General features: G+C 47.3%; 2 protein-coding genes across 5 annotated transcripts in view; both read left to right on the forward strand.

The window, feature by feature from the left end:
- Positions 1–5,528, forward strand: part of Cfap61 (cilia and flagella associated protein 61) — a 283,555-nt gene extending 278,027 nt beyond the window's left edge. For 3 of the 4 annotated variants that reach the window (XM_047537641.1, XM_047537643.1, XM_047537644.1), the window contains exon 27: positions 4,302–5,528. In XM_047537641.1, coding sequence (XP_047393597.1) covers positions 4,302–4,502 — 201 coding nt within the window. In that variant the 3' untranslated portion in view covers positions 4,503–5,528. The remainder of the gene's footprint in view (positions 1–4,301) is intronic. The other variant, XM_047537646.1, reaches the window with a different exon arrangement.
- A 6,544-nt stretch (positions 5,529–12,072) lies between these two features.
- Positions 12,073–14,810, forward strand: Insm1 (INSM transcriptional repressor 1). The gene is given in 2 exon segments (XM_047541159.1): positions 12,073–12,722; positions 12,725–14,810. Coding segments are annotated over 2 exon segments (1,539 nt in total). The 5' UTR covers positions 12,073–12,163; the 3' UTR covers positions 13,705–14,810.
- Positions 14,811–15,137: the final 327 nt, after the last annotated feature.

Below are 15,137 nucleotides of genomic sequence, written 5' to 3' on the forward strand. Positions count from 1 at the left end.
AACCACAATGAGATGAGATATCACTTCACAACCACTAGAATGGCTATAGGAAATGGCTGTAGGGAGAGAGAGAGAGAGAGAGAGAGAGAGAGAGAGAGAGAGAGAGAGAGAGAGAGAGAAAGGGAGAGGGAGAGAGAGAAAAGAAAATAAGTGTTGATGAGGATGTGAAAAAATGGAGACACACTGTTGGTGGTAATGCAAAATTGTACAGCTGCTATGGAAAATAATTTGTAGTTCATCAAAAGTTACACACAAATTTACCACCATGACCCAGCAATTACACTACTATAAACATATCCAAAAGACTTGAAAAAGATATTTGAACAAATACTTGTACATAAATGTTCAAAGAAGTTGGGCATGGTGGCACATGCCTATAATCCCAGCTGAGGTTGAAGCAGGAGAATCACAAGTTCAAAACCAACTTCAGCAACTTAGAGAGATTCTGTCTCAAAATAAAAAAATATTTTTTAAAGGGCTGGGGTGTGGCTCAGTGGTTAAGCACCCTTGGGTTCAATTCCTGGTACTAAAAATAAATAAATAAATAAATAAATAAATAAATAAATAGATAAATATTCAAAGCATTATTCATAATAGCTAGAAAGAGGAAATAACACAAATGTCCAGCACCATGCCAATGGATAAACAAATTGCTCTATTCATACAATGAAATAGCATTTAGCCATGAAAATAAATGAAGTGCTGATATATTTCACAAAGGGGGTGAATCTCAAAACCTTATTCCAGAAGGAAAAAATCATGATTATCTCAACAGATGCTGAGAAAGCATTTGACAAATGCTTTAATCCTTCCATGATTAAAAAATAAAACTCTCCAAAAATAAAGATATGTAAGGAATATTTCTCCATATATGACAAGCCCAAAGCGAATATCAAACTGAATGATGAAATTTGAAATCTTTTACTTTAAGTTGAGGAACAACTTAAGACCACTCTTGTTACTTCCAATTAATACAGAGCAAAAGAAAGAAACAAAAGCCATACAAATAAGAAAAAGTGAATTTGTCTCTGTGTGCTGATAACATGATCTTATATATAGAAAACTCTAAAAAATCCACCAAAAAGGAGAAGGAGGATAATAACAAGGAGGAGAAAAGAATCCTCACATATACACACAAAACCTCTATAAGCTTTGCTGAAAGATTCAGTAAGATTACAGACACAAAATCAGCATACAAAAATTGGTAGCATTTCTATATACTGACAATGATCGATCTGAAAAAAACAAATTAAGGAAACAATTCCATAAAATTTACATAAAGTGTAAATTCCATTTACATGAAAAAATACTTGGGAGTAAATTTAACCAAGAAGGTGAATCATCTGTATTCTGAAAACTATGAGACAATGATGAGAGTAGCATGCCCAGAAATTCCACACAACTGTCTTTTGCTTGTTTGGATGGAACAGACCCAGTGAGTCCCTCTCTTCCAGCTTACAACCACCTTCCAGTCTCCTTTCCAGTTGCAAGCTTCAGGACCATCTTCTCACATCCTGCAGGATCGGCCAACATTTTTTTTTTTTGTAGATAGCTCCTTATTGCCAACAAATTGTGGCCTCCCAGATTCGTCAGAGTTGGAGACTACCATCAACTGCCTGTTCAATTTGCATATGTGGGCCTTCTACACCTATTTCTCTCTAGGCTACTATTGCAACTGTGACAATGTGACTCTGGAGGGTATAGGCCACTTCTTTGACAAACTGGCTGAGGGAAGCATAAGAGATCTGTTCGGGCTGGGGAGATAGCTGCATTGGTAGAGTGCTTGACTCTCAAGCACAAAGCCCTGGGTTCAATCCCCAGCACTGAAAAAAAAAAGCTCTGATCATCATCTCTTGAAAGACACAAAGTCAGTGCAGTGACCATGCCCTCTCCTAGGATATGCGAAAAGCCTTCTCAAGATGGGTGGAGTAAAACAGATGGATGGAATAAAACCCTGGATATCATGGAAGCTCCCATGGCCCTGGAGAAGAACCTGCCAAGTGGATCTGCATGCCCAGGATTCTGCCCACATGGATCCCCATCTCTGTGACTTGCTGGAGAACAACTTCCCAAGTAAAGATATGAAACTCATCAAGAGGCTGTGGCTCCCAGACCTCGTTGAAAGTTCATCCTTAAGCACAATTAAGAGCTCCAGAGCCCAGTGACCTTCTTCATCTCCCAATATCAGGGCTTCTGCCTAAGCCTCTCTCCTCTGGCTTTTTTAATCACTCTGGAGCCCTCTCCAAGCCTTGAACCCAATGAAACTAAAGCTTTTTTGCAGAAGAAACAAAACAAACTAATGAAATAAACTGAAGATGACACAAGTAAATAGAAAGATATCCTATGTTCATGGATTGAAAGAATAAATATTGTTAAAATGTCCATATTATCCAAAGCAATCCATAAGTTAAATGTAAATCTATCAAAATTCTCATGGCATTTTTCACAGAAATAGAAAAAAACAATCCTATATGGAACCACGAAAGACACTGAATAGTCTTGAGAAAGTAGAACAAAGTTAGAGACATCACAATACCTAGTTTCAAAGTACAGGGTACAAAGTTTCAGATAGAAAAAATCTTTAAGCAATTTATTGTACAATGTGTTGACCATAGTTAATAATAATATATAATATATCTTGAAATTGCCGAGAGTAGATTACAAATGTTCTCATACTGGGTTCAATCCCAAGTGACACAAAAATAAGCAAATATTCTCACCATGAAGAAATATGAGGTGATGAATATACTAATTAGCCTGATTTACTCATTCCACTGTGTACACAGGTGTCATAACAGCACAGTGTACCTCAAAAACATGTATAATGATTACTTGTTGATTAAAACTGAAATTTAAAAAGAAACTTTCAGATTTTTTAAAAAACCCACTATTATGCTAAGTGAAAGAAGTCAGACACAAAAAAAGCCACATATTGAATGTGACACTGTAAGTAAGCACATTGCTTTTGTGTTGGTTTGATACAATTCTTCAGAGAATTTAAGGAAGAATCAGCCCCATATGTATCCATGGAATATTTCCAAGGGTATGTATTGGTGATGCTCAGTGTTTTCAGCACCTCCAATATTAAGATAAGGGTATCAGTTATCTTTTTCCCTCTCCCTGCCTTGTAGAGCTGCTTTAAACCTGAATTCCTGTGATCTCCCCAGACTGCTCTTCCAGATGTTGTGTGTATAATCTTCCACATCTGGTCCATCTTGCTTAAATAACCCAATGATGACATGCCTCCATAAAACTTGAATCTTCCTTTCTATTCATTCTTACCATTAATAAATTAGTGATCCAGTAGAAACCTGCAAGTAATCCATTTTTGTTAGAAAAAAAAAGACTTCTTGGAAGTGGAAATAAAAGTCCACGTGACTTTATATTTAGGGTAATGTTTAAAAATCACAATATAAAAAACACACACCTCAAACCTGGGTGAAATGCTCTTTATAACAATTCTCCTATAGAAGGGCAGATAAGTGGAAATGAAGCAAACAGCAAAATATTACCTGTACAATTCAGGTAGTGTGCATGTGTACAGGTGTTCACTATACAAGTCTATCAATTGTCTCTATATGTATCCTTTTTATATTGAAATGCTGGGAAAACCTCTGTGGTATAATAGATTGCACAGCATCTGATCCTCAACTTCAAATAACTTTATTCTTTCTGAGCCCTGTATTTAAAGACATCAGTGAAAGTTGACTTTACTTTATTCTAAGGTTATTAGATTCTATCTCTTCAGGACTGCAAATGACTAAATCATTTAGGAGCTTTCAAGCAAAAATGTTCAGTTGCCCCTTTCTTAACCTTAAAGCAAGTATAATTTTTATCTGAAAAAGTAAGAGCATAAAATGACCATTCTTGGTGAACCTTGAAGACATTATGCTAAAGTGATAGAAACCAGTCACAAAAAGACACTGTATGATTTCACTCATCTGAGGTGCCTAGAGTAAGTCTCAAAGAAAAAAAGTGGAACTATGGTTGCCAGGGGTTGAAAGCAGAGTGGAACAGAGTTATCATGTAACACACGCAGAGTTCCAGTTTGGGAAGATGAACAAGTTCTGGTGGTAACAGTTGTACAGCAATGTGAAAGTACTGAATACCACTGAACTGCACACTCAAAATTGCTTAAAACAATAAAGTTTATGTTATGTATATTTGACACGATGAAAAACAATTTCTAAAAAGCAAGAAAAAGTTACCTTCCTTTAGGAACTGACTATATCTTGTTATACTTTTAGAAAATTGCCTGGTTATTGAGGTGTTTCTGTCTAACCTTTTCCTGCATTTCACAGGAGGAAAACCTTCCTTCCATAGAACAGTTGGTCCATCAGATAGAAGACGAGGAAATATACCTGAATGAGAGCCCCAGGAAATACCTCAAGAGAGTTTTCCAGGAAACCGTCTACAAAAACCTGGTGGAAAGAAGCATCCTCGACTATCTACACTATAATCATTATCACCTGCCCATGTACGCGTGGCCCGGCATCATTTAGTTGTGGTCAGGGCCCCGCCTTATTATATCCATACATTTTAGTTCTCAGAAGTGCTCTGTATTAATAGAAAAGCTCCCCGACGCCTGGCTTGATCTTTAAGCGCGCCATCCTGGCTTCCTCGATTGTATTACGCCTCACTTATGCCTGCAGTTTTCTCTTCCTCCAGTAGGTGGCGCACGGCTGTGCGTCTCTATTCTGGGGCAGGGACGCTTTACCAATTAATACCAGACATGTTCCTGTGAGAATAATCCATTTTAGCAATGAAATGAGATCATACTATGTAAAACTCGTTCTTACCTTGGGTGTGATTCTGTTTGATTTCTTGGAAAGTTCTAAGGTAAATTTATTTCTTAGCATATTTATCTGGTAATAAGTATAGGTGATTAAAAAAGAAAAGCATGTGGCCAGAATGAAAAATTAGTAACCAGACGATGAGAAATTAAATCTGTAGCCCAACATCAGAAGGAATAATTGGTTAGGAAAGTTTTCATGACCTTTGAAACAAGGAGGTTACTATCATATTCCCAGTATTTTTAAATTCATATTGCAGATTATGAGCATAAAGACACAGGAAAACTGGAAGATCCAGGGACTCACTCACAGGTTTTAGATTATAAAATTGTAGTGGGAAATTAATCTAGTTCACTTATTTTCACCCTAAACAACAATTCAGCACTGTTGTTTTGCTGGGGAGTATGGGCAGGGGCTCCCCTGTTACCTGTCACCTATAATGTGGATGAGAAGAAACCCTCTCTTTTACAAAATAAAGCAAATTGATTGCCAACTAGAAAACATAGGGATTCAGGAATTGGGAAACAACACATAAGATTGTTTTCATTTATTTGAGACTCTTTTAGTATAATGAGACACAATTTTTTGACCAACATCAGGGCTTAAAATTGGGTTTCCATGAACACCATTCCACTTTTTGTTCATCTTTTGTATTTCTGTTAACATTTAGCAAAAATTGGCACACTTACAAGGATTATCCTTTTTTATTAGGAAAAGTCAGAGTTGTCATTATAGAATTATGCACACATTAGGCAACTCTCTACTGCAAACCACTTAATTATTTTGAAAACTGATACTTCTCAAAAAAACAAAATTGTTCCAGAACACTGGAATCTGATTTTTTTAAGGCAAGCAAAAGCAAGCAATAAATGCCATTAATTCCTTCACACGTAAATTTTACACAAATGCATGGGTCATTTTGGGGGAGGACCCAGCATTGGCCATATGGTACAAACTGTGTAACTTGAATGGGAAACAATTGCTCCTGGTTCACTCCTCAGAATTGAGAACCAACACACGTGGAACCATATTTCAGGGACTGGAGAATGAGTCAGCTGAGGCAACTCTCCTCCCTAGTTTCTTTCCCCTGAGAGGACCTGGGTCAAACTCATCAGCAAATGGAGCAAGTTTCTGTGACAGGCCCTGGGATGCTGGGATGAAGATTAACAGAACAACTTCAGTTAGAGGATCAACAGTTATAACTTCTGTGACCAACTATTACCATGATAAAGCCTCTAGTTGCATATAAATGACCCCAAATGACAATGTCAACCTTAGTACCAAATCATGCATAAATTTGATAACAGTTTTCCTCTGCTGCTTTTTGGAAAGAATCTCCAAATGCATCATGACATATTTGAAAATATCTAAAACATACTTTAGCCTACTAAGTGTTCTGAAGGACATATCTGAATCCTTGTCCCTTTCTTAGAAAGTAATTTCCTGAATCTAGGAAATGTAGCATATATATGAAATAATTTCCTGAATCTAATGTGTAGACCTAAGAGCTTTACCACTGAAGAACAAGTTTCCTAAGTATAAAAGAAGAATTAAGAATCATTGGTCATTGCTTGAAGCTGATTATTTTAAGGGCAGAATAAAGCGATGATAAAGCCTGACAAATGAAAGGGCTTCCAAAAGACCAATGTTTGGACTTCTCTGGGTGTGCATAGGACATAAATTCTGTAGAGGCAGATGAACGCTTGAAGTCACTGTGTGTTTCAGCGTTTGCTGTTGAGCTGGGAATATCTTGGGTTCTCCACCTGAGTTAGAAATTTTGCATTTTAAAGCAAAGAATATTGCCAAGAAAATAGCAAAGTTAATTTTCCAAAGTCATATCCTCTCACATCACATACCCTATCCAATGCCTCTAATGACCTGACAGATGTCAGTTTTCAAGTGTAGCCACCTCCTTTCCAAAAATGGGTCCTTCTGGCTTTATTAGACTAAAATAACACAAGGAGGCAAAGAAAAATAAAAGAAGTGAGAGAGGAAAGGAAATTGCGTGGGGTATTAAAAAAATCCGATCAATATTTACCCTTTGTGTGTGTGTGTGTGTGTGTGTGTGTGTGTGTGTTAGAACGCATGGAGTGAGCCAGTGTTAGCCAAGAAACAGGGAGAGGAGCTGGAAAGTCGCTGTGTGAGAGGAGCTGTTGATTGTTTTCTGGTTGAGAGAAGAAGTGATGATAAGGCTGGGATAAAGTACAAGCCGGGAATGGGGCACGGAGCCCGGCAGCTGTATGCTAATGCTTCCAGAAACCAAGCCTCCGCGTCCCCCATTAAAGCAGGCGACCAGGAGGCCACACATCGCTGAACAAATAGGCTCTCTCTAGACAAATAAAATAACACACATTGGCCTGTGGGGGGGGGGGGAGGGGGGAGTAAAAGGGAGAAAGTGGGGGGGGTAAGGTTGGGGAGAAGACTGAGAGGGAGAGGGAGGATGGAGGGTAAGAGAAAGAGAAGACAGAGAGGTGAAGGGAGAAACAGAAGGGGCAGAGAAGAAACATGAGAAAAGAGGGCAAGACTTGGTAGAAAGAGGGAGAGGGAGAGTCAGGGTAGGAGAGACTGGAAGTGAGGGAGTAAACAGGAAGAAAGACGAGTGGAAGAGATGGGAAGAGAGAGAAGGAGGGTGTGAGGGGTGGAACGGGATGGGGAGAAAGAGATGGGGAAAGAAAGAAGGGACGAGACGGGGATGACAGAGAGACCAGAGGAGGTGAAAAAGAGAGAGGAAAGAGAGAATGGGATCGGAACAGAGATGAGAAAAGAAGAGCGACAGAGAAGAAAAAACGAAACGGTGATGCTAGAAGAAGGAACAAACACCCTAAACCCAAGGACAGGAACCCAGACCAAGGCAAAAAGTGCCCCTGACTGCGCCTCCAGAAGGTGGACGTGTGATTGGGCCCGCCGCGGCCTTTCACACTTCTTGGTTCATGATCCGAAACAGAACAGCGCAAAGCTCGCGACCTGTCACGTTACAGGTGGACACAGATTTCTTTTGAGTCCCACGTTCAATGTCATCTCAGTGGGGTCAGTGTTGTCCCGGGCAGCTCTCGATCAACTTCTCTGGTTATGGACTGTCCCTCTGACTTTGTTCTCTGACTTTGCCTTTGCCCGCTTTTGCACTACCCTTCCGGTCGCCCGGCCCGCGCCCCTTCTATCCGACCCTCCTCCCTCCTCAGCCTGGACAGTCCCACCCGAGGCAAAAACAAACAGCCCTAAGGGCACTTCAGGGAGCGTGCAGTGGCCCCGACGGCACACTCGGGAGCATAAAAGAGGCGGCCAGCCACCCCGTCGGGCCCCTGTCGAATAATGGGCGCACAGCAGATTGCCAGGGGGCACTTGAAATTCGAGGGGAGGGAAATACTTGAACGCGGTCCCTCCCCGCGCCCGGCCGACGGCGCAGCCTCACGGATTCTCCCTTGTTCGCTCTTTCATGCACTCTCCTTTTGTGTGGAATTATTTGAACGGGAGGTTCCATGGCAGCTTTATGCTAATGTGCCAAACAAAGGCAACGGCCTGCGGGCGGGGGCCCCGGAAGGTGCCCGGAGGCCGGACCCGGCCGGGTGGGGCGGCCGGCGGGAGGGCTGCGCGTGTCTCTCGCGTGCCCCCGGGACTGACACAGCAACCCCTCATTCCTGCAAACACAAAGCCTCTCCAGGTCTCGGGTCCGGCGCTCACCACTGGGGCGCGGGACCCTCCGGGACCAGGCGGCGGGCACTGGGGGCGGTAACGCACTGTTCCAGCAGGGTCATGGCTCCTGGAGACCAAGAGCTGTGCGTGGGGGGCTTCTGTGAAGTCAGGAGAGGAGTCTGCAGAGAATGGCGGGAGACACCCTAACAACTCCCCCCTAGCGTCTTCAAACGCAGTCCCTGCGTGGGGGTGAGACTGCTGTCCAGCCGGTCTTCTCCTATGGGTTCAAGGGCTGCCTATACTACTCAACATCCCAAGGAACTCATTCCTCCGGCGAAATTTCCAGCATCCGCACTTATTTCCAAGATTAGCGCTTTCTAAAAACTCCCTGGAGCCTCAACTTAGACTCGGAGCAGAGCTGTGGGTCACAGTTTACCCTGGCGCGCGCCCCGACGGCAATCTGCACCACCGAACGGAGTTTGGAGGGCCAGCAGCCTCCAAGCTGAGGTTTCCTCAGCTGTCGGAGGAAGAACCCACACTGGGATCTGCAAGGAATAAGCGAAGAGGCCCCAGGATTTTTCCCACGCCCTGGCCAGGACTCTGCAAGAAAGAGAGGAGTCGCCTGGAAAGAACCACTTGGGTGCCCTACGTTGGAACCTTCTACTCACCGACTCCTAGGAATCCCCCCTTGAGGCGGGCAAATCAACGCTCAGGGTTTTCCCCAACCGAACTCCCGCGCGGCCCTACTCGCTGTGCGCAAAGGCAGGCCGCAGGAGCCCAGTGTGGTGGCGCTTTGCTCTTCCTAGAGGAAGACAAATATCATGACCCGATGTCCCCATCCCTGCGGGCGCGAAGATTCTGAGAAAATCACACAGAAGGCGGCGGAGATTCACGACTCGGTGCACTGCTGCACCTGCTTGAAGGTTGCTGGTGTGTGCGTGCGCGCGCACAGCCTAATTCTTTCTCAGTCCTGGTTTATGAAATTAGTTTCGTATAGTTGTACCTTTCAAGTTTCCATTTATTTTGACTTACCGTCTGAAAGCTGATTTCATTTCCGCTGGCAAGACTAGAAGCCACGAATAAAGAGAAAGAAACGAATCTATTGAATCTCAGTATCTCAATAGCGTTCAATGGATTTTCTTGAATAAATTCAGAGCCCAGTTTGGATTCCCTCAGGCAGAGATTTTATTTTGATTTTTTTATTGTGGTGGCAGTCCCCCCCCCCCACACACACACCGTCTTTACAATTATGGCTGTTGTTATTTTTTAAGGATTCTCTAGGTGACTAATTCCCCTTGTTATCTGTTGAATGAAAGGAGTGTTATATATGCAAAACCAAACATCCCTCAGTTAAGTTGGGGATGGCCGGCGGAGCCCCCGCCCTATTATTCCACAACCCAGATGGGATTCGTGATTAGAAAATAAAATTGGCCAAAGCTGTCTCGGAATCCCTTCTCCACTTCTAATTTCATCAGCGGTATTAATCAGCGTTCAAAAGAGCAAGGAAATAACATCAGTTACTTTTTAGACTGAAACATTCATAAATTTTGAATTCATTTTATGATTTCTAACTTTTTTTAGGACTAGGATTCATCACAGCTAGCTTTAAAACGAGGGTGTGATCTTTCAAAAACATATTCATTTTATGTTTTCTCTTTTCAACGTGTAGGGTAAAAGAAATTGTAAATATAAAATCATCAATCCCCTTGGCTAGACTCTAATTAACTGACCCTAACAACTATCCCCATCACAACTTATTATTCACATGAATTTTACTGAAAAAATAAGTATAATTTCCACGCCAGGGTATTTTCAGAGGGAAAATCCAAAACAATTAAATACCTTCAGTGGAATTAAGCATACGCAAAACTCAGCAAAATCTGGGTGTACACAGCTTTGCTGAAAAATGTGTTTCCTTTTCTTTTAATAAAGTGACATTTTCTTTACAACATGACATTTTATGTGGCTTTGCTATTTGTTCACCGGTGACGAACGATCAGAGCCCCGACGCACTCGTGGGGTTCTGCTCCAGTCCCCCGGAGATTCTATCTTTTGTGTTTCCTTGGCGCTTGGGCTGGGAAGAGGAAGGGGAGACAGGCGGCCCGGTCTGGGTCCAAACCGGGCGGCGCCATGAGGGCGGGGGTGGGGGTCCTTTGCTGTTGTCTTTTCCTGGTGGCACCGAAGAAGCGGCTTGTCCTCTCTGAGGCCACAGCCTGCCTCAGAGGACAGATTGCCCCCCTCCCCCCGGCGGCAGCACGCGTCTCTTTTGCGTCCAGATTGGCCGCGACCGGCGCTCAATAGCGGGAGGTTAATTTCCTTCACAAAGGTGAAGGGGGCACGGCTCCGGGGGGGGGGCCCGCGCCTAGACAGGCGGCCCCTTTATTCCGCAGCGCCTTGATTAGAGCCCTTGATTTAGCATCTGATGTCAACCGGCAGACAAAATGCCCGCTCAGAATGAAAATGCATGAGACCGCGCGGGGAGGGCAGAAACCAACTTCACTGAGCTACACGACGCGGACCGCCAGTTTCGGGCTTTGGCCAACTCAACATGGATTAACCCAGCGCTGGAAGGCACGGAGGTTGGAAGTAGGCCGGCCCGGCACCTGCACGGTTGTAAATCCCAGAGCCTCCGAGAATTTACAAAAAAAAGTTAAGAAATTCAAGTGGGACATTTTTTTTCTTTTTTAAACCCTACCCAGCCCGCCCCCATCCCCGCTCCAGTCCCGGTCTGCTGACGATTGAAGAAGTGTTGTGCCAACTGTTTCTCAAACTCAAAAGAAACCTTTACGAGGCCTGGAACCCCGTGGAGGCTGCAAGCACAAATGCCACCTTCAGCTGTAACCAGGAGGTCAGATCTTATATCCATACTCGGAACCCCGGAGTCCCGCGGCCTATCCTTCCAAGGCACGGGCGGGTGCTGTGGGCCTCCGGGGATTTTACAGCTATCTTTCTTTCTCGGTAATTTCCAAACTACCACGCGGGGTTCCCGGCCACTCTCCTGCCCCAGCAGCCTCACTTAGATCTCCCCTGCGCCTGCTTTTGCTCACCCCCGCCCCCACCCAATCAACGCGCACAACTTCCCCCTCGGCTCAGGCTCGCGGATTGAACCCTCCTGACATATTTGGGGCTATTCTTCTCCTTTGTTGCTATTTTGCTCGCGACCCGCGGGTAATCCCCGCGCGGGAGGGGGGCGTGCATTGTCGTGCTGATGGACGGGCCCATTTGGCGGCTCCGCGCCCCCCGGAGGAGAGACACAAAGCCCAGGCACGTGCGCCTCCCCATAGAGGAGCAGCAGACCGTGAAGGGAGGCGGGGCCGGGCGTGTGCCTGGGCCAGGCCGGGCGGCGGCGCCGGGCGGGGCGGCAGAGGGGCGCGCACTGGGGCCCCGCGCCCTCAGGTACATCTGCCGCACCTACCGGGCGACCCCCGAGTCCCGGCCCCCTTTTTGCCGCTCCGTCGCCCTCCCATCCTACCAGGCGGAGGAGCTGCGGACGCGCTGATTGGCTCTGGGGGAAGCGGGAGGCGAGAACAATGGCCCCCTCCCCCCGTTAAAAGGGAGCGGCTCCCGGACCCAGGGACAGGAACGCGCGTGCAGGGCGCAGAGCGGGGCAGATCCGCTGCCGGCGCCACGCGAGTCCTGCAGCCACCGCTCCTGTGCAATGGGTCGGGGACACTGAGGGCCGCTGGGGCCGAGCGTGGAGGTGGGACCGAGCCAGTGCCTTGCCCTCGCGCCGAGCCAACATGCCCCGCGGCTTCCTGGTGAAGCGCAGCAAGAAGTCCACGCCCGTGTCCTACCGGGTCCGCGGCTGCGAGGACGGCGATCGCGCGCTGCTGCTCTCGCCAGGCTGTGGGGGCGCCCGTGCCGAGCCCCCGGTGCCAAGCCCCGGGCCGGGCCCGCTGCCTCCGCCACCGCCACCCACCGAGCGCGCCCATGCGGCGCTCGCCGCCGCTCTCGCCTGCGCGCCGGGCCCGCCGCCACCCCCGCCTGGCCCGCGGGCCGCGCACTTCGGAAACCCCGAGGCCGCGCACCCGGCGCCGCTCTACAGCCCCACGAGGCCGGTGAGCCGCGAGCACGAGAAGCACAAGTACTTCGAGCGCAGCTTCAACCTTGGCTCGCCGGTCTCTGCGGAGTCCTTCCCCACGCCTACCGCGCTGCTCGGAGGGGTAGGCGGTGGCGGCGCGAACGGCGCGGGAGGTGGCGGCACCTGCGGCGGCGATGCGCTCCTCTTCGCGCCAGCCGAGCTCAAGATGGGCACGGCTTTCTCGGCAGGTGCGGAGGCGGCTCGGGGCCCGGGCCCCGGGCCCCGTTGCCCCCCTCTGCCGCCCTGCGACCTCCGGGCAAGCGACCTGCGCCCCCCGCCGCCGTCGCCACGGAACCGCCAGCCAAGGCAGCCAAGGCCCCAGGAGCCAAGAAACCCAAGGCCATTCGTAAGCTTCACTTCGAGGACGAGGTGACCACTTCGCCGGTGCTGGGTCTCAAGATCAAGGAGGGTCCAGTGGAGGCACCGCGGGGTCGTGCGGGAGGCGCGGCACGGCCCCTGGGCGAGTTCATCTGCCAGCTGTGCAAAGAGGAGTACGCCGACCCGTTCGCGCTGGCGCAGCACAAGTGCTCGCGCATCGTGCGCGTGGAGTACCGCTGCCCCGAGTGCGCCAAGGTCTTCAGCTGCCCGGCCAACCTGGCCTCACACCGCCGCTGGCACAAACCGAGGCCAGCGCCTGCTACCACCCGAGCGCCAGAACCCGAAGCTACGGCCAGGGCTGAAACGCGGGAGGCTAACGGCGGCGGCAGCGACCGGGACACGCCTAGCCCGGGCGGCGTTTCCGAGTCGGGCTCCGAGGACGGGCTCTACGAGTGCCACCACTGCTCCAAGAAGTTCCGCCGCCAGGCCTATCTACGCAAGCACCTGCTGGCGCACCACCAGGCGCTGCAGGCCAAGAGCGCACCGCCAGCGCCCCCGGCTGAGGACCTACTGGCCTTGTACCCGGGGCCGGAGGAGAAGGCTCCCCAGGAGGCAGCAGGCGATGGCGAGGCAGCCAGCGTGCTGGGCCTGAGTGCATCCGCCGAGTGCCACCTGTGCCCAGTGTGCGGGGAGACCTTCCCCAGCAAAGGCGCCCAGGAGCGCCACCTGCGCCTGCTGCACGCTGCCCAGGTGTTCCCCTGCAAGTACTGCCCGGCCACCTTCTACAGTTCGCCGGGCCTTACGCGGCACATCAACAAGTGCCACCCTTCCGAGAACAGACAGGTGATTCTCCTGCAGGTGCCGGTGCGTCCAGCCTGCTAGAGCGCGTCCTCCATCCTGGCCCCCAGAACTGTGCCTTTGCTTGGAGACCCACAAAAGAGAGCGCACCCTGCACACCCAGACCCAGTGTCTGCGCTGGGGGCGCCCTCACCCCCGGGTGAAAGTGTCGTCTTCGCTTCCCTCGGTGTGGCGTGACGGTAACCCCGGTCCTCTCGTTGTGACTCCTTTTGGACCCCTTCCCCCGACTTTACGTTGTATCCCCCCCCCCCACCCTCAAGGCGCAACAGGAGTCAATCTCTGTACAAGGGAGAAAAGCTGTACGCGTTTGTCTTGTGGTTGGAAGCCTCCGCTTGGAGGAGGTGAAGCTGTTTTTCTTGCTAGTATTCTGTGTTCATGGTCTAGAAATGCAGTTTGCTCTCGCCTACCAATCTCTGCTCTCTATGTATGTAGCGTACGGGTTGTTTTGGGTGAATCTTGAGGAATAAATGCCTTTATATTTCACAGGCTGTAAATTGAACTTCCCACACGATTAGCTTTATTATGGCTTGTGAACTGCTGGAGTCTGGCTTTACCTTTTTGTATGTGAACAAATCAAATTGCTTAAAAAGAGTTTTCTTTAGTATAGCCACAAATGCCTTGAACCATTGTCTGTTTGGGATTGTTTTGAGGGGGAGGGAAGGGAATTTTCACAAGATGCTGTAGTAACTGCCTCAATATTTCACGTGAGACTTTTTGGTTTGATCATCTTTGTTGAGGTAGGACTTTGAGTTCCCTCTAAATGTATATGTTGATTTATGAGTAATTGTTATTTATTCTTTATTTATTTATATTATGAAGATTATGATATTATTTGGTTGCAGATTCTTTTTTGGGGGGTGTGCTTTTTCCCCCTGCCACTCTTGACATTTCACTGTGCATTTTAGAAGAGAGCCTCTTTTCTAAAGGGATCTGCTAAAAGTTTTAACTTTTATACCTATCTGAGGGAATTACAGACAACCTACCACTTTATTCTGCTTGGAGGGCCCCTGAGGCCCTTGTACAACTGACAGCTCTTACTTTTAAATGCAATCTCTTTTCTACATACATTATTTTCTTAATTGTTAGCTATTTATAGAAAGCTTCAATAGAACTGTTTCAACTGTATAAATATTTACTATTCAAATAAAATATTTTCAAAGTCAAAGTATGGTTGACTTATTTCTGAGTCACATGGTTTCAGCAAGGATTTAAAATAGAGCTTCTGATGATTTATTTCTTAAAAGCTGTCTTTATTAATTTATTATTCAGAAGAAGAAAACCAGTATCACTAGAGTTGTGGCTTTTTAGAGCCAAGCCTAAACTTATGGATTCTGCCTTTCTGGTGGTTGGGCGGTATAGTCTCAGAAACACTGGAACTGAAGGCTGGTTGGGAGTACTTAAATTTGTGCTGGAGGCTGAGTTAGAATGAAGGTCATCGGCATCCTTCCCAAGAAATC

This window comes from Sciurus carolinensis, chromosome 2 (genome assembly GCF_902686445.1).
Source record: "Sciurus carolinensis chromosome 2, mSciCar1.2, whole genome shotgun sequence".
In the NCBI taxonomy this organism is placed as follows: Eukaryota; Metazoa; Chordata; class Mammalia; order Rodentia; family Sciuridae; genus Sciurus; species Sciurus carolinensis.